At 41.6% G+C, this 22,473-nt stretch overlaps 1 protein-coding gene across 1 annotated transcript in view; it reads left to right on the top strand.

Moving 5' to 3' along the window:
* Window positions 1-22,473, top strand: part of ATP7A (ATPase copper transporting alpha) — a 60,240-nt gene that overhangs the window by 12,498 nt on the left and 25,269 nt on the right. The window contains exon 2 of the mRNA XM_024196774.3: window positions 10,477-10,617. Within this exon, the coding sequence (XP_024052542.1) occupies window positions 10,498-10,617 (120 nt within the window). The 5' untranslated portion in view covers window positions 10,477-10,497. The remainder of the gene's footprint in view (window positions 1-10,476; window positions 10,618-22,473) is intronic.

The following is a 22,473-nucleotide window of genomic DNA, read 5'->3' as shown; positions in this document are numbered from 1 at the left end:
TTAAAATAACGAGTATTTTTAGATAGTGCTATTATAGTTGCTTTTCAGGTGTGACTTGAAGAGACAGCTTCCTCTTAGCTAAAAGAGGAGTTTAGCCATTGCTTCTGACAAATGGCTAAACTCCCCTTTTAGCTAAGAGGAAGCTGTCTCTTCAAGTCACACTTGAAAAGCAACTATAATAGCACCAAAAAATCTCTCAAACAATTGTTTTTAGGTTAAAGAAAATATTAAGTTCAACTAGAAACAAACATCTTTTTTTTTTTTGATTCTTTAATTTTTTTCAATAAACCAAGGTAAATTTTTAACTGAGTTTTTAAATTTTTTTTTTTGCTTTTAGGTTTTTTTTTTTTTTTTTCTTCTTTTTTTGTCTGACACTATTTGCAGAATTTGACCTAAATTCACAAATAATTTTGGTTGATCTCAAATTAGATTTTTTGTTTGGTGAATTTTACCCACCTCTATTATCAATAAGGGTGCGAACTGAATTGGTTGTATTATATAGTGGCTTTGCTAAATAACACGTTTTATAAAGCATTAAAGTAGTACTTCTAGTTTGCTTATATCTACATATAATGCAACTTTACAGATTATACTGAACAGCCTAAAATTTAACTTTAACAGTTAATATTTCCCCTGCCTGATCCCATAATTCCAGGGAATAAATCATGCCTGTGGCATATGTGCAAATTTTGCAAACTAATTACAATCTAGAAGTCCATAGTGTTGTTTACATAATGCAACTTCCTTCTGCGTATCAGTCCTATGTTACTGGCATTTTTTATATATGGGCTTTTAAAAAAAAGGTTCAAGAGATGAGGGATTTGGCTGGCTGATTGGCTGACATCTGTGTTGAAGAGTTGTGATTGAGCTTAACCTTTTCTAAACCGGGCAGCTGTTTTAGGCTTTGAAATGCTGGAATTCTCCTCCCCCCAAGAGAGAGAGCTATGGAATGCTATGCTAAATAACTTGGATTGAAACATTCAGAAATAAGGCTGTTGCTTATCAGGAACTCATGTCAATGGATTGTAACTCCTTCATACGTCTTGGCACGATTCTGTATGTTACCGTATCTTAACACACTGTTCTGTTTGCCTTTATATCATTCCTAATGCACAGAATCTTTACAAATGGATTAACATTTCCGTGCATAACAAAAAACAGTTGTGGAGAGGCTACCATGAAAGAAGCTTATTAAGCATCCTAAGGCATTTGGACTTGTGTTTAAAAAAAAAAAAAAAAACACGAGCAGACTCCTCATAGCTAAAAATTACTAATTAAAAATGAGAATACTAGATGAAAGATGAGGACCCATCACATGGAGTGCAGTCAATAATTATTGTGCCAGTTGTGATTATACTGCATGTCAAGCAATAGATCTGCATTTTAGTGTCCAGACTATCATTTGTGTGCATTATTGTTCTTAGCCCCTTTCACAGTACTGATCTCAGAATTCTTGTTTTTGTAGTAGTTGTAGAAGAATAAAATGTCTTTTGTTTGTTCCACCTATTTATTCATTTTTGTTGTTTGGCCCTCTGAGGTAGTAGCTCATGATTAGTCTAGTTCATGCAAGTGTTAATACCGACTTCTGCACTAGCCGTAAGTACAAACAAAGCCAGTGGCTGCTTGGGGCCCCACATTCCCTGCAGACTCCACAGTCAGCAGACTGACCCTGTCTTCTCTATCAATGAGACCAGGAGAGAGAGAAAATAGCTTCCTGCCTGACATCTTCTCTTCCCAAACCAATCCCCAGCAGCAGGACCAAAGGCAGAGGTAACTTTAGTCATTTCTGACCCTCCACCTTAGAAGCAGGACTCCAAACTGCTCAGCCTGTTGCCCTTGCAAACCAGTCTTGGTTGGGATGAGAGGATGAAACCAGAATAATCTATTTTAAATGTTTTTTGCAAGAAGCATGTGGTATAAACACTTTGCAGTTCTGGTGAAAGTCTGAATAACTAAAAGTAGGAGCACTGCTCGTACTCACTGTTGATGTCTGTGGCAGAAATGTTAAATCATAGAGCCAGGTTTTTAAGGGTCTTGTGACTTTAAGATTTTCCCTGCCTCTTGGCTAACATTTGCTGCATGCAGCTCTGAATTTGGCTAGGACAGGGTTTCTCTAACAGGGGTCACCGCTTGTGTAGGGAAAGCTCCTGGCGGGCCGGGTCGGTTTGTTTACCTGCCCCGTCTGCAGGTCCGGCCGATCGCAGCTCCCACTGGCTGCAGATCGCTGCTCCCAGCAGCCCCCATTGGCCCGGAGCAGCAATCTGCGGCCAGTGGGAGCCGCGATCGGCCGGACCTGCGGACGGGGCAGGTAAACAAACCGACCCGGCCCGCCAGGGGCTTTCCCTACACAAGCGGCAACCCCTGTTTGAGAAACCCTGGACTTGGATGACCAGATGTCCTGATTTTATAGGGACAGTCGTGATTTTTGGGTCTTTTTCTTATATAGGCTCCTATTACCCCCCACCCCGTCCCGATTTTTCACATTTGCTGTCTGGTCACCCTTGATGGAAAAACTGTGCTGTCAGATACCTATCATGGAAAGTTGGTGTTAAAGTTTAGAGAGATTAGCTAGTCTTAATTGAGGATTTCAGAGGAAATGTAAGGAAAGCAAATCCAGAAAGTCTCAACTCTTCAAACTAGTTTTTATGCTTGTTGTGAAAGTTAAATATGGGGTACTGTAAAGATTAATTTCTTTGGATCTTTCACACATTCCAAAAATACTAAAATCCTAATAGAACTAGAAGTTAATGTTACAGGTGATGTATGTTGTGAGCAAAGAGGTTTGTCTTGAGTTATGTTGCATTCAGTTCATCTAACCTCACTCTCTGCCAATCCTGACCTGAGACTGGGAATTAACCCATCAGACACTAAATGCAGAGTACTAAATTCAGGGGAATTGTGCTGTACCTAGTTCAGAAATCTGTTCAAGGGCATTTGGTCAGCAGTCTGGCATTCAGTGACAAGCTCTCTACTAGAAATCAATAGCATGAGGATAATAAGTTATAAGTGAAAGCTTTTAAAAATGGATGCATAATTAACAATTCAATATTTTACTTTTTTTTTTTTTTTTAGGTTTGTGGCTAGGTTTGCTCTTTACTTTTTCATTTCAGGTTGTATCTTTTAAATAGTAATCTTGCAACTACACGGAAGCAAGTAACATACATAAACTGGACAGCATTTAGTTACAAACCTCTGTAGTGCCAAGGTTCTATTGCATAAGATCACATTGATCATAATCTTCTTTGCAGAAATACTGAGCAGTTTGTAAGTTATGGACAAACTCAGATCTGATTTACCATTCTGTTTTGTTGAAACTGAAATAAAACTTTGGCAAAATTCTAGCTTGAAGAATTTTAAGAATAATTTGAATCTATAGATCTGTGGGTTTTAACTTTTTTTTATTTATGGACCTCTAAAAAATTTCGAATGGAGGTACGAACCCTTTTGGAAATCTTAGACATAGTTTGTGGACATCTAGAGGTCTGCAGATCACAGACTGAAAACCACTGCTATAGATTTTTTAAAGGAAATTGTAGCTGAAAATAAATACCGAAAAATGTTGCTGATGGTATTCAGACTGGGCCTAATCCACCTCCCCCCCCTTTGAAATCAGTTCTCTGACAAAAAAGAAACTTTGTTAACATGGAGTTAAGATTGCCTTTTGGTATCCTTCCAGAATGTCTTGTTCAGCAACACCAAACCTCTGAAAAACAGGAAATACAAAGTTAAGGTACATGTCAATGAGTCTTTAACTCTGACTCTGGACCTGGCAATAGCACTGGGAATTATCTACATTTACTCCCACTGTATTCACTGTGTTGTATAGCTGTATTGAATGGTGGAGGGAGCAGCTTGGCATAGTTGTGATTGTGGTAGGAGGAGATCTGGGGGTCTCTTCCCCTTTGTGGGGAAAGGGATCGGCCACTCTCTCTCTCCCCCCCCCCGCTCCCCGTTTGTGTGATCAAAGTCAGAAGATGCATGTATTTCTTGAGAAATTAGCATGCCTCATTTCAGAGATGCTCTGTAGCAGTGGTCCCCAACACGGTGCCCGCGGGCGCCATGACATCTATGTGCGCCAGCTTACTGACAAGGGAGTGCCCCGCCACCGAGGAGTGCGGCGGCCGAACAAGCAGCCGCTGAAATGCCGCTGAGAAGTGGCAACGTCAAGAAGCGTCGCCGCAGAACTGCCGCTGCTTTTCGGCGGCATTTCGGCGGTGATGCTTCTTTGCGTCGCCACTTCTCGGCGGCTGCTTGTCCGGCGGCCGTGCTCTTCGGCGGCTAGTCGTCAGGCGCCCGCCACACTGAAAAGGTTGGGGACCACTGCTCTGTAGGGTCAGAAAGTTCTGTAGCTTGTGTCAGTAGCAATGCACTTATCCTGGGGATTATGAGCAGTGAGGCCTCAAATGAGACTGCTCTGTGGGTTTAATGATAAATATAGTGTTAAATAGCATCTCGTGCATAAGGGTGAAGGGATTATAAAAGGGAGTGAAGGTTTTTTAATATTTAGCAGCTGTGTTGTTGTTTCTGTGGGCTAAATGCTTGAGTGTAGGGCAGGTGTAGGTAGCTCCTGTTCAGTACAGATCTCCAAAACCTGAGTTTTGTCTTTACCAAAGAGAAGGCATTGTGACAGGTTCCCCTCCCCCCCAGGGTGCTACCTGGGACTGGGGTACCACTGAGTCCACCTGACCCACCAGCCTGGGCTCCCTTCACACTGTATTGCTGAGGCAAGTCAGCCAAGTCCTCCCTCAGGCTTCAGACTGCACTTTACCAGCACACATACAGGTCGGGAGAGACACATGCTGAGATCAGCTCTGCATGGAAAAACTCAGCTAAGGAATTGCCCAGTACTCAAGTGCATGCCCCCCCATCCCACCCCGAGGGTAGACCCAAAATTGTACTATCTTGCACTGCACAGAGCACTATACAGCCTATGCTCATGAAATTTGCTCCTCCCTCAATGTGGAGAGAGATATGCAACAGCTTTTTGCCCCCCAGTTATGAATTCCACACACTGGGTTTCAAACAAAACAAGAACAAGTTTATTAACTACAAAAGATAGATTTTAAGTGATTATAAGGGAGCGCAAACAGATCAAAGCAGATTATCCAGCAAATAAAACAAAAACACAATCTAAGCTTAAGATACTAAAGAAACTGGTTACAAGTAGTAATTTCTCACCCCAAATATTGTTTTAGGCAGATTGCAGAGATTCTTGAAGGCCAGCTGCACTTGCCTGCAGCTTAAACTTTCAGATATTTCATTCACAGGCTAGACAACCTTCCAGCCTGGGCTCAGTCCTTCTCCCCTCGTTCAGTCTGTTTCTTAGATGTTTACAGCAGCCATTTTGGGCTGGGTGAAGAACCAACCCTGATTATGTCACTCCCCTACCTTAAATAGGTTTTACATATGGCGGGAATCCTTTGTCTTCCAGTGTGATTCCCACCTCTGGTCAGTGGAAAAATACTAGTATTATCATGGAGTCCAGTATCAGGTGACTTGATCACATGACCCTGCAGCCATAACTCAGAGGCTGTTTGCAGCGTTCCCAGGAAGCCTTTCCCGGTGAGAGATTAGCATCTTCTATGACCTATTGTTTTTCCTAGTGGCCATTTCCAGCCATCAATCTAGACTGATTTCATTCTGTCTAGTGACCATTTCCCAGGTGTAAACATATTTGTAATAGGTGCATCGATAACATTTCTAACTTCAGATATAAAAATGACACATGCATATAAATATGATAATCATATTCAGTAAATCATAACCTTTCCAGTGATATCTCAGGTGCCTTATCTTGCACAAAATATATCATCATTATGCCATACTCATATCATAATAATATTACTATGAAGAATATGGGGCGTAATGCCACAGGCATTAGACTTTGTCCTATAGTGGTCACGTACCCTTTTCCCTGAGTGTTCTGCAATATCTGCAAAGGCAGACTGCAAGTATGTGTTAAGGATGTGCCGGAACATTGCTCAAAGAGGTCAGAGTTAAGGTTGTTTTGGAGTATACCTTAACTCTGTATTTCCTGGTTTTCAGAGGTTTGAATTTTGCTGAATTTGACATTCTGGATGGCCATAAGATACTACCCGGCAACCTGAGCTCTGCATTAACAACAAATTACAAGACAATCTGAGTAGATGTGCAGATTTTAGAGCACGTAAGAAAGTCAGTCTTTAAACAGAGAGGTTTTCTTAACTGTAATTATAGCAGAGTGCCAGAAACATCCCATTGTCTTCAAGAGGAGTTGGATTGAGCCCCTTGCCAGGTTCTAGTCATTTTGTGCCCAAACCTGCAATGTGTTGGTTTCATTTCTCACTTATTTCAGTTGCGGTTGAGGGCACTCAGCTGTTGTGTGTTCTCAGCTCATTGCAAGACCAATCCCTTACCTGCAGTAGCAGAAGCCTTCCAAAGAATTACTAAATGCATTGAAGTATGGTGATTTTAAACTAGGTTGTTCAAATTTTGTAAGGGTATGAACCGAACAAATCGGAGAATCATTTCTAATTAAATATTTTAAGTTAAAAACTTTGGAAATGTTTGACGTAAATGTAATGAGATAAGTAAGTGCTTTAAGTAGGGCTGTACCCTAAAAAGTGATTCTGTTAAATTAGTGTGTGAGGCTCTATATTCGCTAAGTTATGCATCATCATCAGATGAACTCTTTTCTAGCAAAGTTATGCCATCTGAAAAAATTTAGTTAGTTGCCAGAAACTTTATCATTACCAGCTTTGCACTTAAAAACCTTTCAATAAGTGAAAAATGTTAATGCTTGTGTGCTGGCATTTCATCATTACTCTGTTTTACATTTTAAAAAGGCACCAGATTAATTCCTTTACATGTAGAGTTTTTCATGCCATTAATTTTGTGTGTGGCATTTATTAGTTATATAAATAACTATACAACACACTATATGCTTGGGGGGTGAAGGGGTCTATGCCAAGCAAATAACAGGCACTTTGCCCTGTCCAGTGATGCAAACTAGTACAGTATAGAACAATAAAATAATGAGGACTGAGTAGTGGGGATTATTGTGATTGGAGCACATCACAGGATAGAGGGGTTTAACGAGATTTTTAGAGGAGGAAGGTTGGCATACCTTAGTGGGAAGGCCATTCTGGGGGCACACCCAAAGTCACGAATGACTAAATGAGTGAGATATAAAGGGAATGTAGAAGTAAACCTTAGAGGGAGTGTATTGGAGAAGATAAGGGCAGAGAGATAGGCAAGATCCATTGTAAGCTAATTGTAATGTGAACAATAAATATGTCACGCTATATTAATGTATTACAGAATTAATATTTACATTACTGGAAATCCCAGCATATACACACGCTATGTTAGTCACTGATGTCTAGGGGAAAAGTGGAGAAAAATTCTGCTGATAAACTTTTTTTTTTTTTTTATTACGGAGGATGTTTGGATGAAAAAGGCCTTTTGTTTGAGTTCATGTGTAGCTGCTGCTTATTCCTCACCTGAAATCCTTTTTCTCGGTTTGTTGTGGAAAGAAATAATCTTTACTGAAATTATTTGTTGTGTAATAAACCGGGTTCTGAATTTGGGTAACAAATAAACAGCAGGTGCAGATGAACTTTTAAAGATCCTGTTTTCCCTATGAAAATTTTCTAGTAATATAAAGAGGAGGGGAGAAAAAAAACGTGAAATTTGTACTAGAGATGCTCCCCCACTAATTAGGCCACCTTCTTTCTCCCGACTGTTGCAGAGTATCCACAAACACTGACCCTAATTCAAGAAAGCAGTTATGAACATGTTTAAGTCTATTTTTATTCAGGAGAGTGCTCAAGAGTGTACTTAAGCATTCTCCTGAATATGAATAGGGATGTATTTTTGAACTGGGAGCACGTTGAGTACAGTTCTGCCCCCTTTCATTAAAAGACTACCTCCACGAAGAAGCCAATTACCATCAGTCACTTGGGTAGTCACTTAAAACAGGTTTCACTGTATAGCAGCAGCATTATGTGGAAAGTAGGATGTCTTTCTGAATATTCCCTTGGGGTGTCAACAGGGCTATAAAATGGCAGAAACATTCCTGTGGTTGACCTTGAAAGAGCATGCTGAGGCAACAGTAAAGAGGGAGATAGTTGTTAAAACTTAGTTTTATAAAATAAAATAATCAAATTAAGAAATTCCCATATTCCTTAAAGTTAATTTGTTTTGTGCTGTGTTTATGGAGCCAAAACCCACCAATTTGTGTAGCAAAACAAGGAAGCTAAGACACATATTTGTCATGTTTGTGTCCAGAGAGCTGGATGAATACAGCCATTCATGCTTCTTAAAAATTGATTTTTGATCCCATTTATTCTTCTCACACCCAATAGTGGCTGCCTGACAGACAAGTTCCTTAGAGCAGTGTTTTTCAAACCGTGGGTCGCGGCATGCAAGGCGCTGGGTTGCCTTGCTCTGGTCAGCACCTCCAACTGGGACGTTAAAAGTCCCGTCGGCGGTGCTGCCCAGCTAAGGTAGGCTAGTGCCTACCTTTTCCAACACCACGCTGTGCCCCGGAAGCGGCCAGCAGCGGGTCCGTCTTCTAGGTGGAGGGCCACGGGGCTCCGCGCGCTGCCCCCACCCCAAGCACCGCCTGGTACATATCAATTTCTTTGTTAAATTGACGAACTTGTATAAGCTTGCAACGTCCAGTGGGCATAACTGGACACTACAAGATGGAGGTTCCTAGGACCAGAGGTATTGGCTAGTGTCATTCGCTTGCAAGTAGCTGGGAGGAGCTTACATGCCAGAGGCTGTGGGTGAACAGCCCAGGAGTGGGGTTTCTCACAGCAGAGCAGGGTAAGTCTGGCTCCCAGAGTCAAGGATTGGAGTGGCCTAGCAGATCACTAGTCCAGACAACGCCAGAGGGGAACATCACAGAGGGCATCAACAATTTTCTTCAACTGGGTCCCCAGAAAAAAAAAGTTTGAAAACCACTGCCTTAGAGAGACAAGGTGGGCGAGATAATATCTTTTACTGGACCAGCTTCAGTTGGTGAGAGAGACAAGCTTTCGAGTTTACACCGAGCTCTTTTTCAGATATGTTCATTGTTACATTTCCTCTTCACTTTGAAATCTTCTGAGGAAAAACATATATTCTTAGTTTGTTGAAATGGAAGCTAATTAGACCAAAGTGTCACTCACGTTTCATCTCATTATTAAGCATTTAGGCTTCAGAAGAGTTTCAACTTCTGTGTTTTTTCTTGTAATAGTCATGTATGTGAGTTCAAGATAAGAGATAATCCTGATATTAAAGTGGTTACTTGACAATCTTTGTGCTGTTCTAGTAGATTTCAAAGCAAAACCAAGATATTTTCATGCCCTTGTGTCATGGGGAGGAACAGCATATTAATTCTGAATGAATTACAGGAGGCAAAGACTCTCTGCAAAACCAGTTTTATGAAACATTTTGAATGTTATACTGTAGTTTAGTTTTCCTGCAATAAATTCCCATACCAGCGAAGCACTTAAGCTTGTGGTTTGCTTTAAATGCATGAGTAGTCCCATTGAAATCATCTACACACTCTGCTGTCTTCATTGATATCAAACATTAGGCAGTTAATTATTTTTTTCTTCGGCAATTGCTCATACTCTTTCCTGGTCAAATGTCTGTTGTAACTTTTATTTATAAAAGACATAAATTCCTTCCCCTTTTTCTCCTTGTTTCGAAGCTTATTCTTGTTTTCTATTACTTAAATTTTTTTGCCAATGGCTTGCATAATCTAAATATTTTGCATCAAACTCTACTTTTGTTTGTTTACTTCTCCTAGTTAAATTTTCAAACTTGAAAATATAGTTTTAATGACCTTCCATTTAATTATTTGGTTCAGTACATTTTAGCATTTACACAAACAGAAATGAATGCAACATCTTGCTAAGTAGTAGTAAGTAGAGCTGCCTCAAGGACATGTCAAAAAGGCCCCCTATCTTTTACAGTTCATTTCTTAGGACTACATTCAATATGGCTGCTGTTCTTATTAGTCACACAATAGTGTGTAAAATAAACAGACCTGTGGAAGATTAATTCTCTTCTCCTCGCGCATTCTTCTCTCCTTCAGATTTCACTCGGTGACATGGTAATTGACATTACAAAAAGCCACGTTATTGTTTTTTGTTAACTCCTTGCTTGGAGGTAGAACACAAGTGATTCAGAGCTGATACATGCAATTAAATTGTCTTGGCTATAGCACAGAGCAAGTTTTAAATGTATGAACTCTTTTCTTAATAAGTATATACTTCAAAGGTAAAGGATTTATGTAAATGGTTAAAGGATTCCTTTAGACATCTATTTCTCTGCAGTTCCTTGCCCCCACCAAGTTGTTACTTGTACTTAAATTATATGTTCCCAGTTACAATATCTATTTAATCTTATGCAGGTCACCTTGTTTTAGACCTTCAATGCAAATATGAGGTTGGATTGCTTTTTCTTTTTATTCATGTCTCAATATTTCCTTTTGACTGATAGGAATGTGAAGACTCAAGCAAAATGGATCCGTCAGTGGTGGCAAGATCCATGGTAGCCTTCGTGGAGGGGATGACATGCAATTCTTGTGTTCAGACCATTGAAGAACACATTGGGAAAATGAATGGAATTCACAATATCAGAGTAAGTAACTCTACCAAAGTCTCCTACATGATATGGTTCTAATGGGAGAAGCCATAATAACGATTGATCTGAAATATGCAGCAGAAGAGGAAAGGACTTAAAAAGTACATAGTCATTTTATTACCTGTGGATCTGCTGTTTAGAGTGGCTTTGGCATATTTCCAGTGCCAGAGAAATACTTTTCCTGCAATTGATAACAATTCATTTCATGTTTTTTCTAAAGCACCTTTTCTCTCATACTTAACCAAGTTCAGCAATGTAATGTATAGAAAGCAGAGGAGAGAAAATTATGTAGAGTCCAAAAGAAGAGAGCAGATAGAGGTCAAACGACAGGAAAAGTGGTGGTGGTCCACTTTTAATCCCAGTATAATAGTAGTAATAACACTTAGCTCCTACGTAGGGCTTTCCATTAGATATCTCATAGCACCTTTACAAAGGAGGTAAGCATCATTATTCTTATTTTACAGAGGGGGGGAAACTGAGGCACAGACGTGAAGTCACTTGCCCTAGGTCTCCTAAATCACAGTCCAGTGTTCTGTTCCGTTGCCTTCCTGTGTCTGTTTTACCCTAAACCTCTTCAGGTCTTTTCTTCCAGACTGGCTATGTAGTGAGGCAGCTTGGATAGCCTGTGAAAGGAGGGTGTGCCTTGAGTTGCTCAGTAAATCCCAAACTAATTAACTATGGTGCCTTTCACCAGGCAAAGGAATGTCACTATGATGTGGAATTTGAGAGTGGGGATGGAGAGTAATGCAAGGGAAAGGTGAGATTCTTGGTGTCCCTGCCAGGCATTCAGAATTCCCTTTCCTTTTTACTGTGTTTATATGGGAATGGGAGGTGGTATTAGTTGCATCGTGATCTTTTAAGGGGAAAAAGTAGTTCTCCTTCTTCTTCTTTATTAATTTAACTATTGCTATACAAAAGTGTTTTTAAAAGAGGTTGAGCTTTTAGCAGAAATATTTGATCTACTTTTAATCAAAACTTAATATCTTCAGAGTTTCTGGCTCAAACAAGAAATCCAGCTTTTGTAACCTGGGCTATTCTGGGAAAAAAAAGCAAGAATCTGTCTATCTTGAAACAAAACTCACTGGGGAATATTTTTAACATGTAAGCTGTTCTGTTCTAACCAATACATCCATTTTACAATATGTTTACAAATAAAGCAATTTAACACTTTATTGATCCATTCTAGTCTTGTGACCTGTTGTTTGGTGCCAGAAGGCATATTTAATCCTACCAATTACAGCAGCAGTGTGCTGTTAATCCTAACTGCTTGGTGCATAGGTGAAGTTTTCCCCTGCAAATTGAGGCTTTAACATTCTGTGGCAGTTAAATAATCCTGCATAAAACAATGTACCCCTGCTTTCTGCAGGGAGGTATTTCCATCTTAATAGATGTGGTCTAGACAAACATTGGGCTTGCTAAAACAGTGGAGCCTGTTTTTTGGCATGTGGTCACTGTAACTAGCTGTGATGTGCAGCTGCTTACCAGAGAATATGGTGGAGCCAGCTAGTACAAGTTACTTCTGCCTAAACTAGGAGTTGGTGCTGGCTACAGAGATCTGTGAACAACAGTGATATTTACACTAGATCCTACTTTTGATCTGCATTGGTGACTTAACAGAATTTGAACTTGATTGATTCTGGTAACAAAGAACAGATCTGCTGGCAAAATCAATAGTTCATTGTTTTTAGCAAGGGAGATATACTTTAATAGTAACATTGAGCACATGTTGCGATCAGACCAATAAATAAACCTCCACTAAAGCTAAGTAAAATGAAGAATCGAAATGAATGAAAAATACTATCTGCAAAATAAAATTATTTTAGTATCTTTCCCTTGGTGCATTTGGAAAATTACCTGAAATGCTTGACATTCTAGAATGTCAACATTTTATAGTTTAAATTGTTCCACCCTCCTCCTGAAAATTTTACACAGAAGCCTGTGCTGGGAATGATTCATGACCTTCCTGAAGATAACATACTCTGTATAGCCCCAATAGTAGCAAGTACACTGTGAAATGGGTGTTTAAAAGAAAGGCATTAACCACTTTGTTTTGAAACAGTGGGATAGAAATATTATTCTAATACACCTCTTGCCAAGTCATATTTGGCAAAAAATATATTGTAGAGACTAAAAGTTTAAGTGGAAGAGGCTTATAATGAAAATCAAGAGGTCGTAGTTAATACTTAGTCCACATTACAGAAACAAAACTTTGAGTTAGGTGGACAGATTTATTCTTCCTTTGGCCCATGTGTAATCTCTGTCAGTAATAAGGCACTGTTGTGTTTAAGGATTATCAGATAGGCCAGCAAAGGAAGCATATGTTGGATGTCTAATGCAGCCACACAGAGCTTTAATTTGGGTTATGTTGTTTTGTAATTGCAAGAAAACCAATAAACTACTGTATCCTTGTTATTGATTCTGCCAAATTGCATAATTGATGACAGAAAAGGAGAAAGGTGGTCATTAAAATGATTAAACTGATGTAATTTGATCACAGCAATGGTCTCCTAGTTGTTTTCTGCCCAAGGAAAAGATAAAATTGGAAGATAATGTGTTGGGCCTGTGACTGGTATTGGTTTGCCCTTTTGGAAATTGAAATAATAATGTTTGATTCCATGCCACTTGGAAGCAAATTAAATTGGGGATATTTGTACTGTGTGACGTGAAAGATTAGGAAGTCTGTGAACCTCTAAAACTTAAAGAAAAAGGATACCTTTTTCTTTAATGGTTCTCATGTTGAATTCTAAAGCTGTGTCTCATTCACTAGATTTTGATCCTTTCTATCCCTACTTCTAAGGCCTGGTCTACACTACAGGGTTAGGTCGAATTTAGCCGCGTTAGGTCGATTTAAAAATGAATGCGTCCACACAACCAACCCCGTTCCGTTGACCTAAAGGGCTTTTAAAATCAACTTCTGTACTCCTCCCCGGCGAGGGGAGTAGCACTAAAATTGACTTTGCTGGGTCGAATTTGGGGTAGTGCAGACACAAATCGACGGTATTGGCCTCCGGGAGCTATCCCAGAGTGCTCCATTGTGACCACTCTGGACAGCACTTTGAACTCTGATGCACTAGCCAGGTACACAGGAAAAGCCCCTGGAACTTTTGAATTTCATTTCCTGTTTGGTCAGCGTGGTGAACTCAACAGCACAGGTGACCATGCAGTCACCCTATCATCTCCGTCCCTGAGGTTATCGCAGATTAGAAGGTGAAAAAAACGCACTCACGTTGAAATTTTTTCCGAACTCATGCAGTCCTCCCACACTGATAGGGCACAGCTTAATTCAGTGACAGAGGCCAGGAAAGAATTAAGTGAGCACGAAGAGCAGAGGCAGGACGCAATGCTGAGGCTAATGGGGAACCAAATGGACATGATGAAGTGTCTGTTGGAGCTGCAGGAAAGCCAACAAGAGCACAGACCCCTGCTGCATCCACTGTATAACCGCCTACCCTCCTCCCCATGTTCCATAGCCTCCTCACCCAGACGCCCAAGAACACGGGGGAGGAGGCTCCGGGCACCCAGCCACTCCACTCCAGAGGATGGCCCAAGCAACAGAAGGCTGTCATTCAAACAGTTTGATTTTTAGTGTGGCTACAATAAGCAACGTGACCTTGTCCTTCCCTCCTCCCCCACTCCACCCAGGCTACCTTGTCCGTTATCTCTCTTTTTTTTTATTATTAATAAAGAAAGAATGCATGGTTTCAAAACAATAGTTACTTTATTTCGAAGGGGGGAGGGTGGTTGGCTTACAGGGAATTAAAATCAACAAAGCGGGCGGGTTTGCATCAAGGAGAAACACACACAACTGTCACACCGAAGCCTGGCTAGTCATGAAACTGGTTTTCAAAGCCTCTCTGATGCAACAGCAGTGGTGACGGTGAGCTGAGCGGGCTCCATGCTTGCCGTGGTATGGCGTCTGCACGGGTAATCCAGGAAAAAAGGTGCAAAACGATTGTCTGCCATTGCTTTCACGGAGGGAGGGGCGACTGACGACATGTTCCCAAAACCACCCACGACAGTGTTTTCCCCCATCAGGCATTGGGAGCTTCACACAGAATTCCAATGGGCGACGGAGACTGCGGGAACTGTGGGATAGCTACCCACAGTGCACCGCTCCGTAAGTCGATGCTAGCCACAGTTGTGAGGACGCACTCCGCCGACTTAATGCGGTCATACGCAATCGACTGTATAAAATAGATTTCTAAAAACCGAGTTCTATAAAATCGACCTAATTTCATAGTGTAGACATACCCTTAGATGCTAGTCCATGCTCTGGTGGTATCGCACCTCCAAGTACTGAAGTCTTCTCTCCAGTTTGTCTCCTTCTCCCTTATATCTCAAATGTTGCTACTAACAACACGTTCTGCTCTGTCCATTTCTTTAATACACAACACAGCTCTTGGCTATTTGCATTGATCTTTCCTCCTTTTCCTCATAAAATTGAAACTTTTCCTGACTTTTAAAACTCTGTCTGCCACATCCACCATTCCTACTTTATGGCCTTCTGCATCCCTGTGCTCCACCTAAACTTATCTCCTAACCATTCCCCTTTATCTATGTCCTCTCATTCACAATGCTTCTAAAACCCACCTGTTCTGCAAAGCATTTCAGCTATAAAGATATACTATTCTGTATTGCATTAATTTATGCCTTTGGATTGCAAGCTGTGACCGGGGTTCTAGTGGTCACTCAATTAGGGTGAACTGCAAAGAATGTGGCAGATAATCCCCATAAAGCTGGTGGATATTCCAATACTTAGATTTACCAAACCGGCATAAAACAGCTTCTTTATTACCTCACTGGTTACTCAGGAGTCCAAACAACACAGTTCTCTTAAAGTGATCCAGCCTCAGGCCTCCATCCAGGTACCCACATCAAATATGATGAAAATTTCTGTAAATCTTATTTCATCATATAAAAGAAAAGGTTCTACCAATCCCAAAGGATCGGACACATTACCTCCCAGGTTAATGAATGTTTCAGATCTTACCCAAATACACACTACAGCCAATTCTTATTAACTAAACTAAAATTTATTAAAAAAAAAAAAAAAAAGAGAAAGAGTATGGTTAAAATATCAATATACATACAGACATGAGTTCAATTCACTGAGGTGCAGATTCATAGCAGAGATGGCGAGCTTCATAGTTGCAAAGAGTTTTTTTAGAATTCAGTTCATGGGTCATAGTCCAATGTCCGCAAAAAGAACAGGAGTACTTGTGGCACCTTAGAGACTAACAAATTTATTTGAGCATAAGCTTTCGTGGGATACAGTCCACTTCATCGGATGCATAGAATGGAACACACAGAGAATATATTTATACATACAGAGAACATGAAAAGGTGAGAGTAGCCATACCAACTGTAAGAGGCCAATCAATTGAGATGAGCTATCATCAGCAGGAGAGAGGAAAAAAACCTTTGAAATGATAATCAAGATGACCCATAGAAGGTGTGAGGATATTTTAACATGGGGAAATAGATTCAATTAGTGTAATGACCCAACCATTCCCAGTCTCTGTTCAAACCTAAGTTAATTGTATCTAATTTGCATATTAATTCAAGTTCAGCAGTCGCTTTGGAGTCTGTTTTTAAAGTTTTTTTTGTTGCCAAATTGCCACCTTCAAGTCTGTCACTGAGTGGTTAGAGAGGTTGAAGTGTTCTCCAACTGGTTTTTGAATGTTATGATTCCTGATGTCAGATTTGTGTCCATTTATTCTTTTGCATAGAAACTGTCCGGTTTGGCCAATGTATGTGGCAGAGGGGCATTGCTGGCACATGATGGCCTATATCACGTTGGTAGATGTGCAGGTGAACGAGTCCCTGATGGTGTGGCTGATGTGATTAGGTCCTATGATGGTGTCACTTGAATAGATATGTGGACAGAGTTGGCATCAGGCTTTGTTGCAAGGATAGGTTCCTGGGTTAGTGTTTATGTTGTATGGTGTGCAGTTGCTAGTGAGTATTTGCTTCAGGTTGGGGGGCTGTCTGTAAGTGAGGACTGGTCTGTCTCCCAAGATCTGTGAGAGTGAGGGATCGTCTTTCAGGATAGGTTGTAGATCTTTGATGATGCACTGGAGAGGTTTTAGTTGGGGGCTGAAGGTGACGCCTAGTGGCGTTCTGTTGTTTTCTTTGTTGGGCCTGTTCTGTAGTAGGTGACTTCTGGGTACTCTTCTAGCTCTGTCAATCTGTTTTTTCACTTCAGCAGATGGGGTATTGTAGTTTTAAGAATGCTTGATAGAGATCTTGTAGATGTTTGTCTCTGTCTGAGGGATTGGAGCAAATGCGGTTGTATCTTAGAGCTTGGCTGTAGACAATGGATCATGTGGTGTGTCCTGGATGGAAGCTGGAGGCATGTAGGTAAGTATAGCGGTCAGTAGGTTTCCGGTATAGGGTGGTGTTTATGTGACCATCACTTACTAGCACAGTAGTGTCTAGGAAATGGACCGCTTGTGTGGATTGGTCTAGGCTGAGGTTGATGGTGGGATGGAAATTGTTAAAATCATGGTGGAATTCCTCAAGGGCTTCTTTTCCATGGGTCCAGGCGATGAAGATGTCATCAATGTAGCGCAAGTAGAGTAGGGGCATTAGGGGACGAGAGCTAAGGAAGCGTTGTTCTAAGTCAGCCATAAAAAAGTTGGCATACTGTGGGGCCATGCGGGTACCCATAGCAGTGCCGCTGATTTGAAGGTATATATTGTCCCCAAATGTGAAATAGTTGTGGGTGAGGACAAAGTCACAAAGTTCAGTCACCAGGTTAGCCGTGATATTATCGGGGATACTGTTCCTGATGGCTTGTGGTCCATCTTTGTGTGGAATGTTGGTGTAGAGGGCTTCTACATCCATAGTGGCCAGGATGGTGTTTTCTGGAAGATCACCGATGGATTGTAGTTTCCTCAGGAAGTCAGTGGTGTCTCGAAGATAGCTGGGAGTGCTGGTAGCGTAGGGCCTGAGGAGAGAGTCCACATAGCCAGACAGTCCTGCTGTTAGGGTGCCAATGCTTGAGATGATGGGGTGTCCAGGATTTCCGGGTTTATGGATCTTGGGTAGCAAATAGAATACCCCTGGTTGGGGTTCTAGGCATGTGTCTGTAAAGATCTGTTCCTGTGCTTTTTCAGGGAGTTTCTTGAGCAGATGGTGTAGTTTCTTTTGGTAATCCTCAGTGGGATCAGAGGATAATGGACTGTAGAATGTGGAGTTAGAGAGCTGCCTTGCAGCCTCTTGTTCATCTTCCAATTTATTCATGATGACGACAGCACCTCCTTTGTCAGCCTTTTTGATTATGATGTCAGAGTTGTTCCTGAGGCTGTTGATGTGTTGTGTTCAGCACGGCTGAGGTTATGGGGCAAGTCCAATGTCCAAATCTCATATTCAGGGCGTACCAGCATAACTGGGACCTCAGACTTGTGACTCAAACTTCCCCTGATGAAGTCTACGCAGATCTGAGATGACAGAATCAGGACCCAGGGGTCTTTTATACAATTTCATGTTCTCTTTGACAAGTTGGGATTTCCTTGGGGAACAAAAGGTAATTAGGATGACTTTGAAGGAGGTCCATCACGGGTACTTAGCTGTATGAATTAACATAAGGCCATTTGCGTGGTCCTCCAGCATTCACAGTACATTTCAAAGAGACATGAATACTGAGATATCCTGTGTTTACAATTCATTTAAATGATAGGATCTTTTTTTGACCTCTGAATTATCAGAATACAGTATAGACAGGGACTGTTTGATTACATTATAGACCCTACTCATACATATGTAAATACACGAAAACACAAACATTATCTCCCTACATGTCTTTTGAGGGTTATTTATTTTGCGGGATGTTTAACCCTTTCTAGCCATGCATCACACAAGGTCTTTGGATAGAGACCCTGTTTATTTGGCAGAATTTAGCTGTCATAGTGCACCATGTATGACAGTAGTGCTATATAAATATGAAATACCCTTATAGAAAAGGTTTTTCATATGTATATCTTTTCCATTAGATTGTGTCCTTGTAACCAGTTCTATTCAGAGTGCACTGACATTAGGGATGTAAATAATGTGTAAAAACAGTAACCGTGTAACTGATTACAATTCTGTCGGTTACACGGTTAAACGTTTACCTGGGGAACTAGAGGTGCAGGGGGTGCTGCGGCACCCCCATGTTTTATGTGGGGGTACCTGCTGCTACCCTGGTGTCGGTGTGCCTGGGGTCCTGGTAGTTGGGACTGGATTCCAGCCATGTCGGGAGGCTGGGCAGCAGCAGAGTCCCGGCACGGGGCAGCAGCCGGGATGCTGGGCGCGCAGGGATGCCGAGTTGGCGGGCGGCAGCAGAGTCCTGGCCATGGGGCCGGCAGCCTGGAGGGACCCCAGGTGCGTGGGGCCGGCACCCTAGATGGACCCTGAGTGCGCCCGGCGGCAGCTGGGACCGTAACTGACATGTTTGGAATATAAGTAGGATGTGACAAAGTTGTGTTTCTATGTTTGTTGTCTGTTGTTCTAACAGTTGACATGCATCTCGGTAGGAAGTCAACAGATTTTTTTTTGTACTTTGGTTTCAGTTTTCAGTCTGTATGTCCCCACTCAAGATCATCTGTGGGGGTATTTTATGCCATTATATTATTTATTTGTATTGCTGTAGCACCGAGGAGCCCCAATTATGGACCAGGAGCCCATAGTACTAGGTGCTGTACAAACACAGAACAAAAAGGTGGACCATTCCATAGAGGCATTAAGGAACCATATGAAGAACTGGAAAGAAGGTTTCCTATACAGGATATCCGTTTCCTCAATAAACGGTTTATGAAAACTTCCTTATTTCATGTTAAATTGGATTTAAATTATGACCTAAAGATTGATAGTTAAACACGACATCACAAAATCTATCAAATAAAATTAAAAAAGAAAACACCCTGTAAATAATTTGTCCAGCACCACTCAGGGCAGCTGCTAATTTTCTCCAGAAATGTGTAATTATGGCAGGATTTACTGCTAAATACGTACATAAATAACAGGCATGAAAAGAGGAACATCCCTTAAGTGCTGATGGTGGGGAAAGGGACATGCAGAGAGAATTACATTTGCAGCACAAACAAATGTGAAATGTTGTAACTCTCACCAATATGAAATTACTGTAGAATCTCTAGAAAATCTAGTAGAATAAGCATGTTTTCAATAATTTATGGGTCAGCATCAGGAATTAACTGCTGATATGGGGAAAAATTAGAATAAAGCCTAGCTGTAAGAAATAATACACCTTTTATGTATAATTTTTAGAGAGTAGCAAGCAGGCCCTATGTATTTCTGCTTGTTATAATGTGAATACTTGTTTGTAGTTTAGATATTTTCTCTTGAACTTCTCATATGCTGGCAGCCTATGTATGCAAAATAATTCCCCGAGTGGAACTGTGTTGCATCTCTACAAGATCACTGGGCCAGCACCAACCAACCACCTCTTAATTTGATTTATCTGTTACAGCAGAACCATACTGAAAATGGGAGGGTCATTGCAAATGATAGAATTTTGCAAATAGAGTAAGCAAATATAATAAAAAGGGATAATACATCACAAATCTTTATTTGTTTTGACATTTGTATTTTAGCACATTATGAAATGTTCTCAGTAACTGAAAGTTCTAAATATAAAGTAACAAGAAACCTTACTCCAGTGGTCCCCAACCTTTTTCGTCTGGCGGGCGCCAGACGACGAGCCACCGCCCGGCGGACGAGCATCCACCGAAATGCTGCCGAGAAGCGGCAACGTCAATAGGCGTTGCCACCGAAATGCTACCGACAAGCAGCGTCATCCAGAGGCGTTGCTGCGGAAATGCCGTCGATTTTCGGCGGCGACGCCTCTGGATGACACTGCTTGTTGGCGGCATTTCGGCGGATGCTCGTCCACCGGCCAGTACGCGGATGCCATGGCGCCCACGGGCACCGCGTTGGGGACCGCTGCCTTACTCCAAGACGCTGGTTTTAAACCTCTGTTGCAAAGAAGGGAGGGTCATATTTTTTTTTGAGTATCCAGATTATAAAGTGTGTGTGTTAGTAAAATAAGGCTTAGCAAAGTTCTACTAAAGTGATTTGGTGAATTCATACTAGAAATTTACAGCTCTTTTGCTTATCTTAAATAATAAATGAGGTGTTATACCTTCAGCAGTGGTTTACATACTAAACAAAACTGGCCTGGGTTGGAAGTGACAGAAAATTTACTATCTGATGATGGTGTGAAATGAATTAGTGGTCACCATCCAGTGCATAGTGGACAGGTGTTGGCATCACAAAAATATTGACAATTACTCTGGGGTTTCTCCTGCCACCTGCGGCTCCCGGCCACCAGTGTTATTGCTCAGAACACGACAAGTGATTAGAGACAGGAACTTAAGGCAACAGGAATAAGTGCACTAGCTGCCCGCCAGAGGCTTGAGTAGGCATTCGCTGTGCATTGCGGGCAGGGGGACCCCACAGTTCCCAGCCGCTGTGGGTAGGGGGACCTCACAGCTCCCAGCCGCCATGGGCAGGGGGACCCCGCAGCTCCGAGCTCCCACGGGTGGTGGGAGTCCTAGGGGGTCCCCATTTTGTCACGGATATTTTTAGTAGAAGTTAGGAATAGGTCACGGGCTTCAGTTAATTTTTCTTTATTGCCTGTGACCTGTCACTGACTTTTACTAAAAATATCGGTGACAAAATCTTAGCTTTAATATTGAGGAGCTGACCAGGCTGGTTTCTAGGCACTACTGCAGCATACATTTTAAATAATATTTAAAAAGCCTTGCTTTTGCAGACTTACTTTTTCAGCCACCTGCCCATCACCTAGTGCTTCCCCCGCCCCCTCCTGTTTTCTCTAAATAATCCATTCAGACTTCTAAAACAGACTGTTGTAGAACACACAACTTAGATTATATGTAAGGCTCCGTTTGAACAGAGAGCTATATTCACAGATTCAACAGATGCCTGGGAATGTTAGAGTGAACCTCCACACACTCAACCCCCGTTCTGTTTCCTTCCTTTTTCTTCCCACGCTCCCATAATCCATCACTGCACCATTGTATGACAGATTAGAGTTATGCCTTTGCGCAGTTTCTGCTTTTTAAGATTAGATCTAATACGTTTGTCTGCAATGACTAATCCAGTTCAACAGAGCTTCACTTTAGGGTTTTAATATGTACTATAAAAAGCATTGAGACAATGTATGACAGTTGCTGTGTGAGAGCAGTGTATACAGTATAACAGAGCATAAGATTCTGAAATTGGCAGACTGCTTCTGTGGTAGAGCCTCCCATATCCAATCATGTTGTTGTCACACAGGTGAACGTAAGTTAATTTATGGTTTTCATAAGTACAGTCTCAAACTACTTCTTCAAGGTGAGCACTAAAGGGCAAATGATAATGGAGAAGTGTCACTATGGTAGGTGTTGGAATTATTAATATTTGAAATTATTAGTATGGGAAACTAACAAACACTAATTTAACAATACATTTTTCTATTCAATCCAAAGGCCAAATGATACTTATACAATTGCTCTAAATAATAAGCAATTTACTACATACAAACAGTAACAAAACATTTATAAGCATTTGATCACGATACTTACAAAAGGGCTACACCTAGGGGCACTTAGCAGAGCTGAAGCATGGGGGGGGTGGGGAAGAGCCATGCAGGCAGGGCCGGCTCTGGCTTTTTCGCCGCCCCAGGCGAAAAAGCCTCCGGCCGCCCCCCCGCCCCCCACCGCGGGGGCAGCCGGAGCCCTGGGGGGAGGGCAGCGAGCCCCGGCGGGGGCTCCGCTCTCCCCCCGGCGACCGGGGGGAGGGCGCCGGGGGGGAGGGCGGCCGGAGCCCTGGGAGGAGGGCGGCGAGCCCCGG

Source organism: Terrapene carolina, unplaced genomic scaffold, assembly GCF_002925995.2.
Source record: "Terrapene carolina triunguis isolate 2854851 unplaced genomic scaffold, T_m_triunguis-2.0 Scaffold131, whole genome shotgun sequence".
Taxonomy (NCBI): domain Eukaryota; kingdom Metazoa; phylum Chordata; order Testudines; family Emydidae; genus Terrapene; species Terrapene triunguis.
This window is presented reverse-complemented; position numbering and strand designations above follow the sequence as displayed.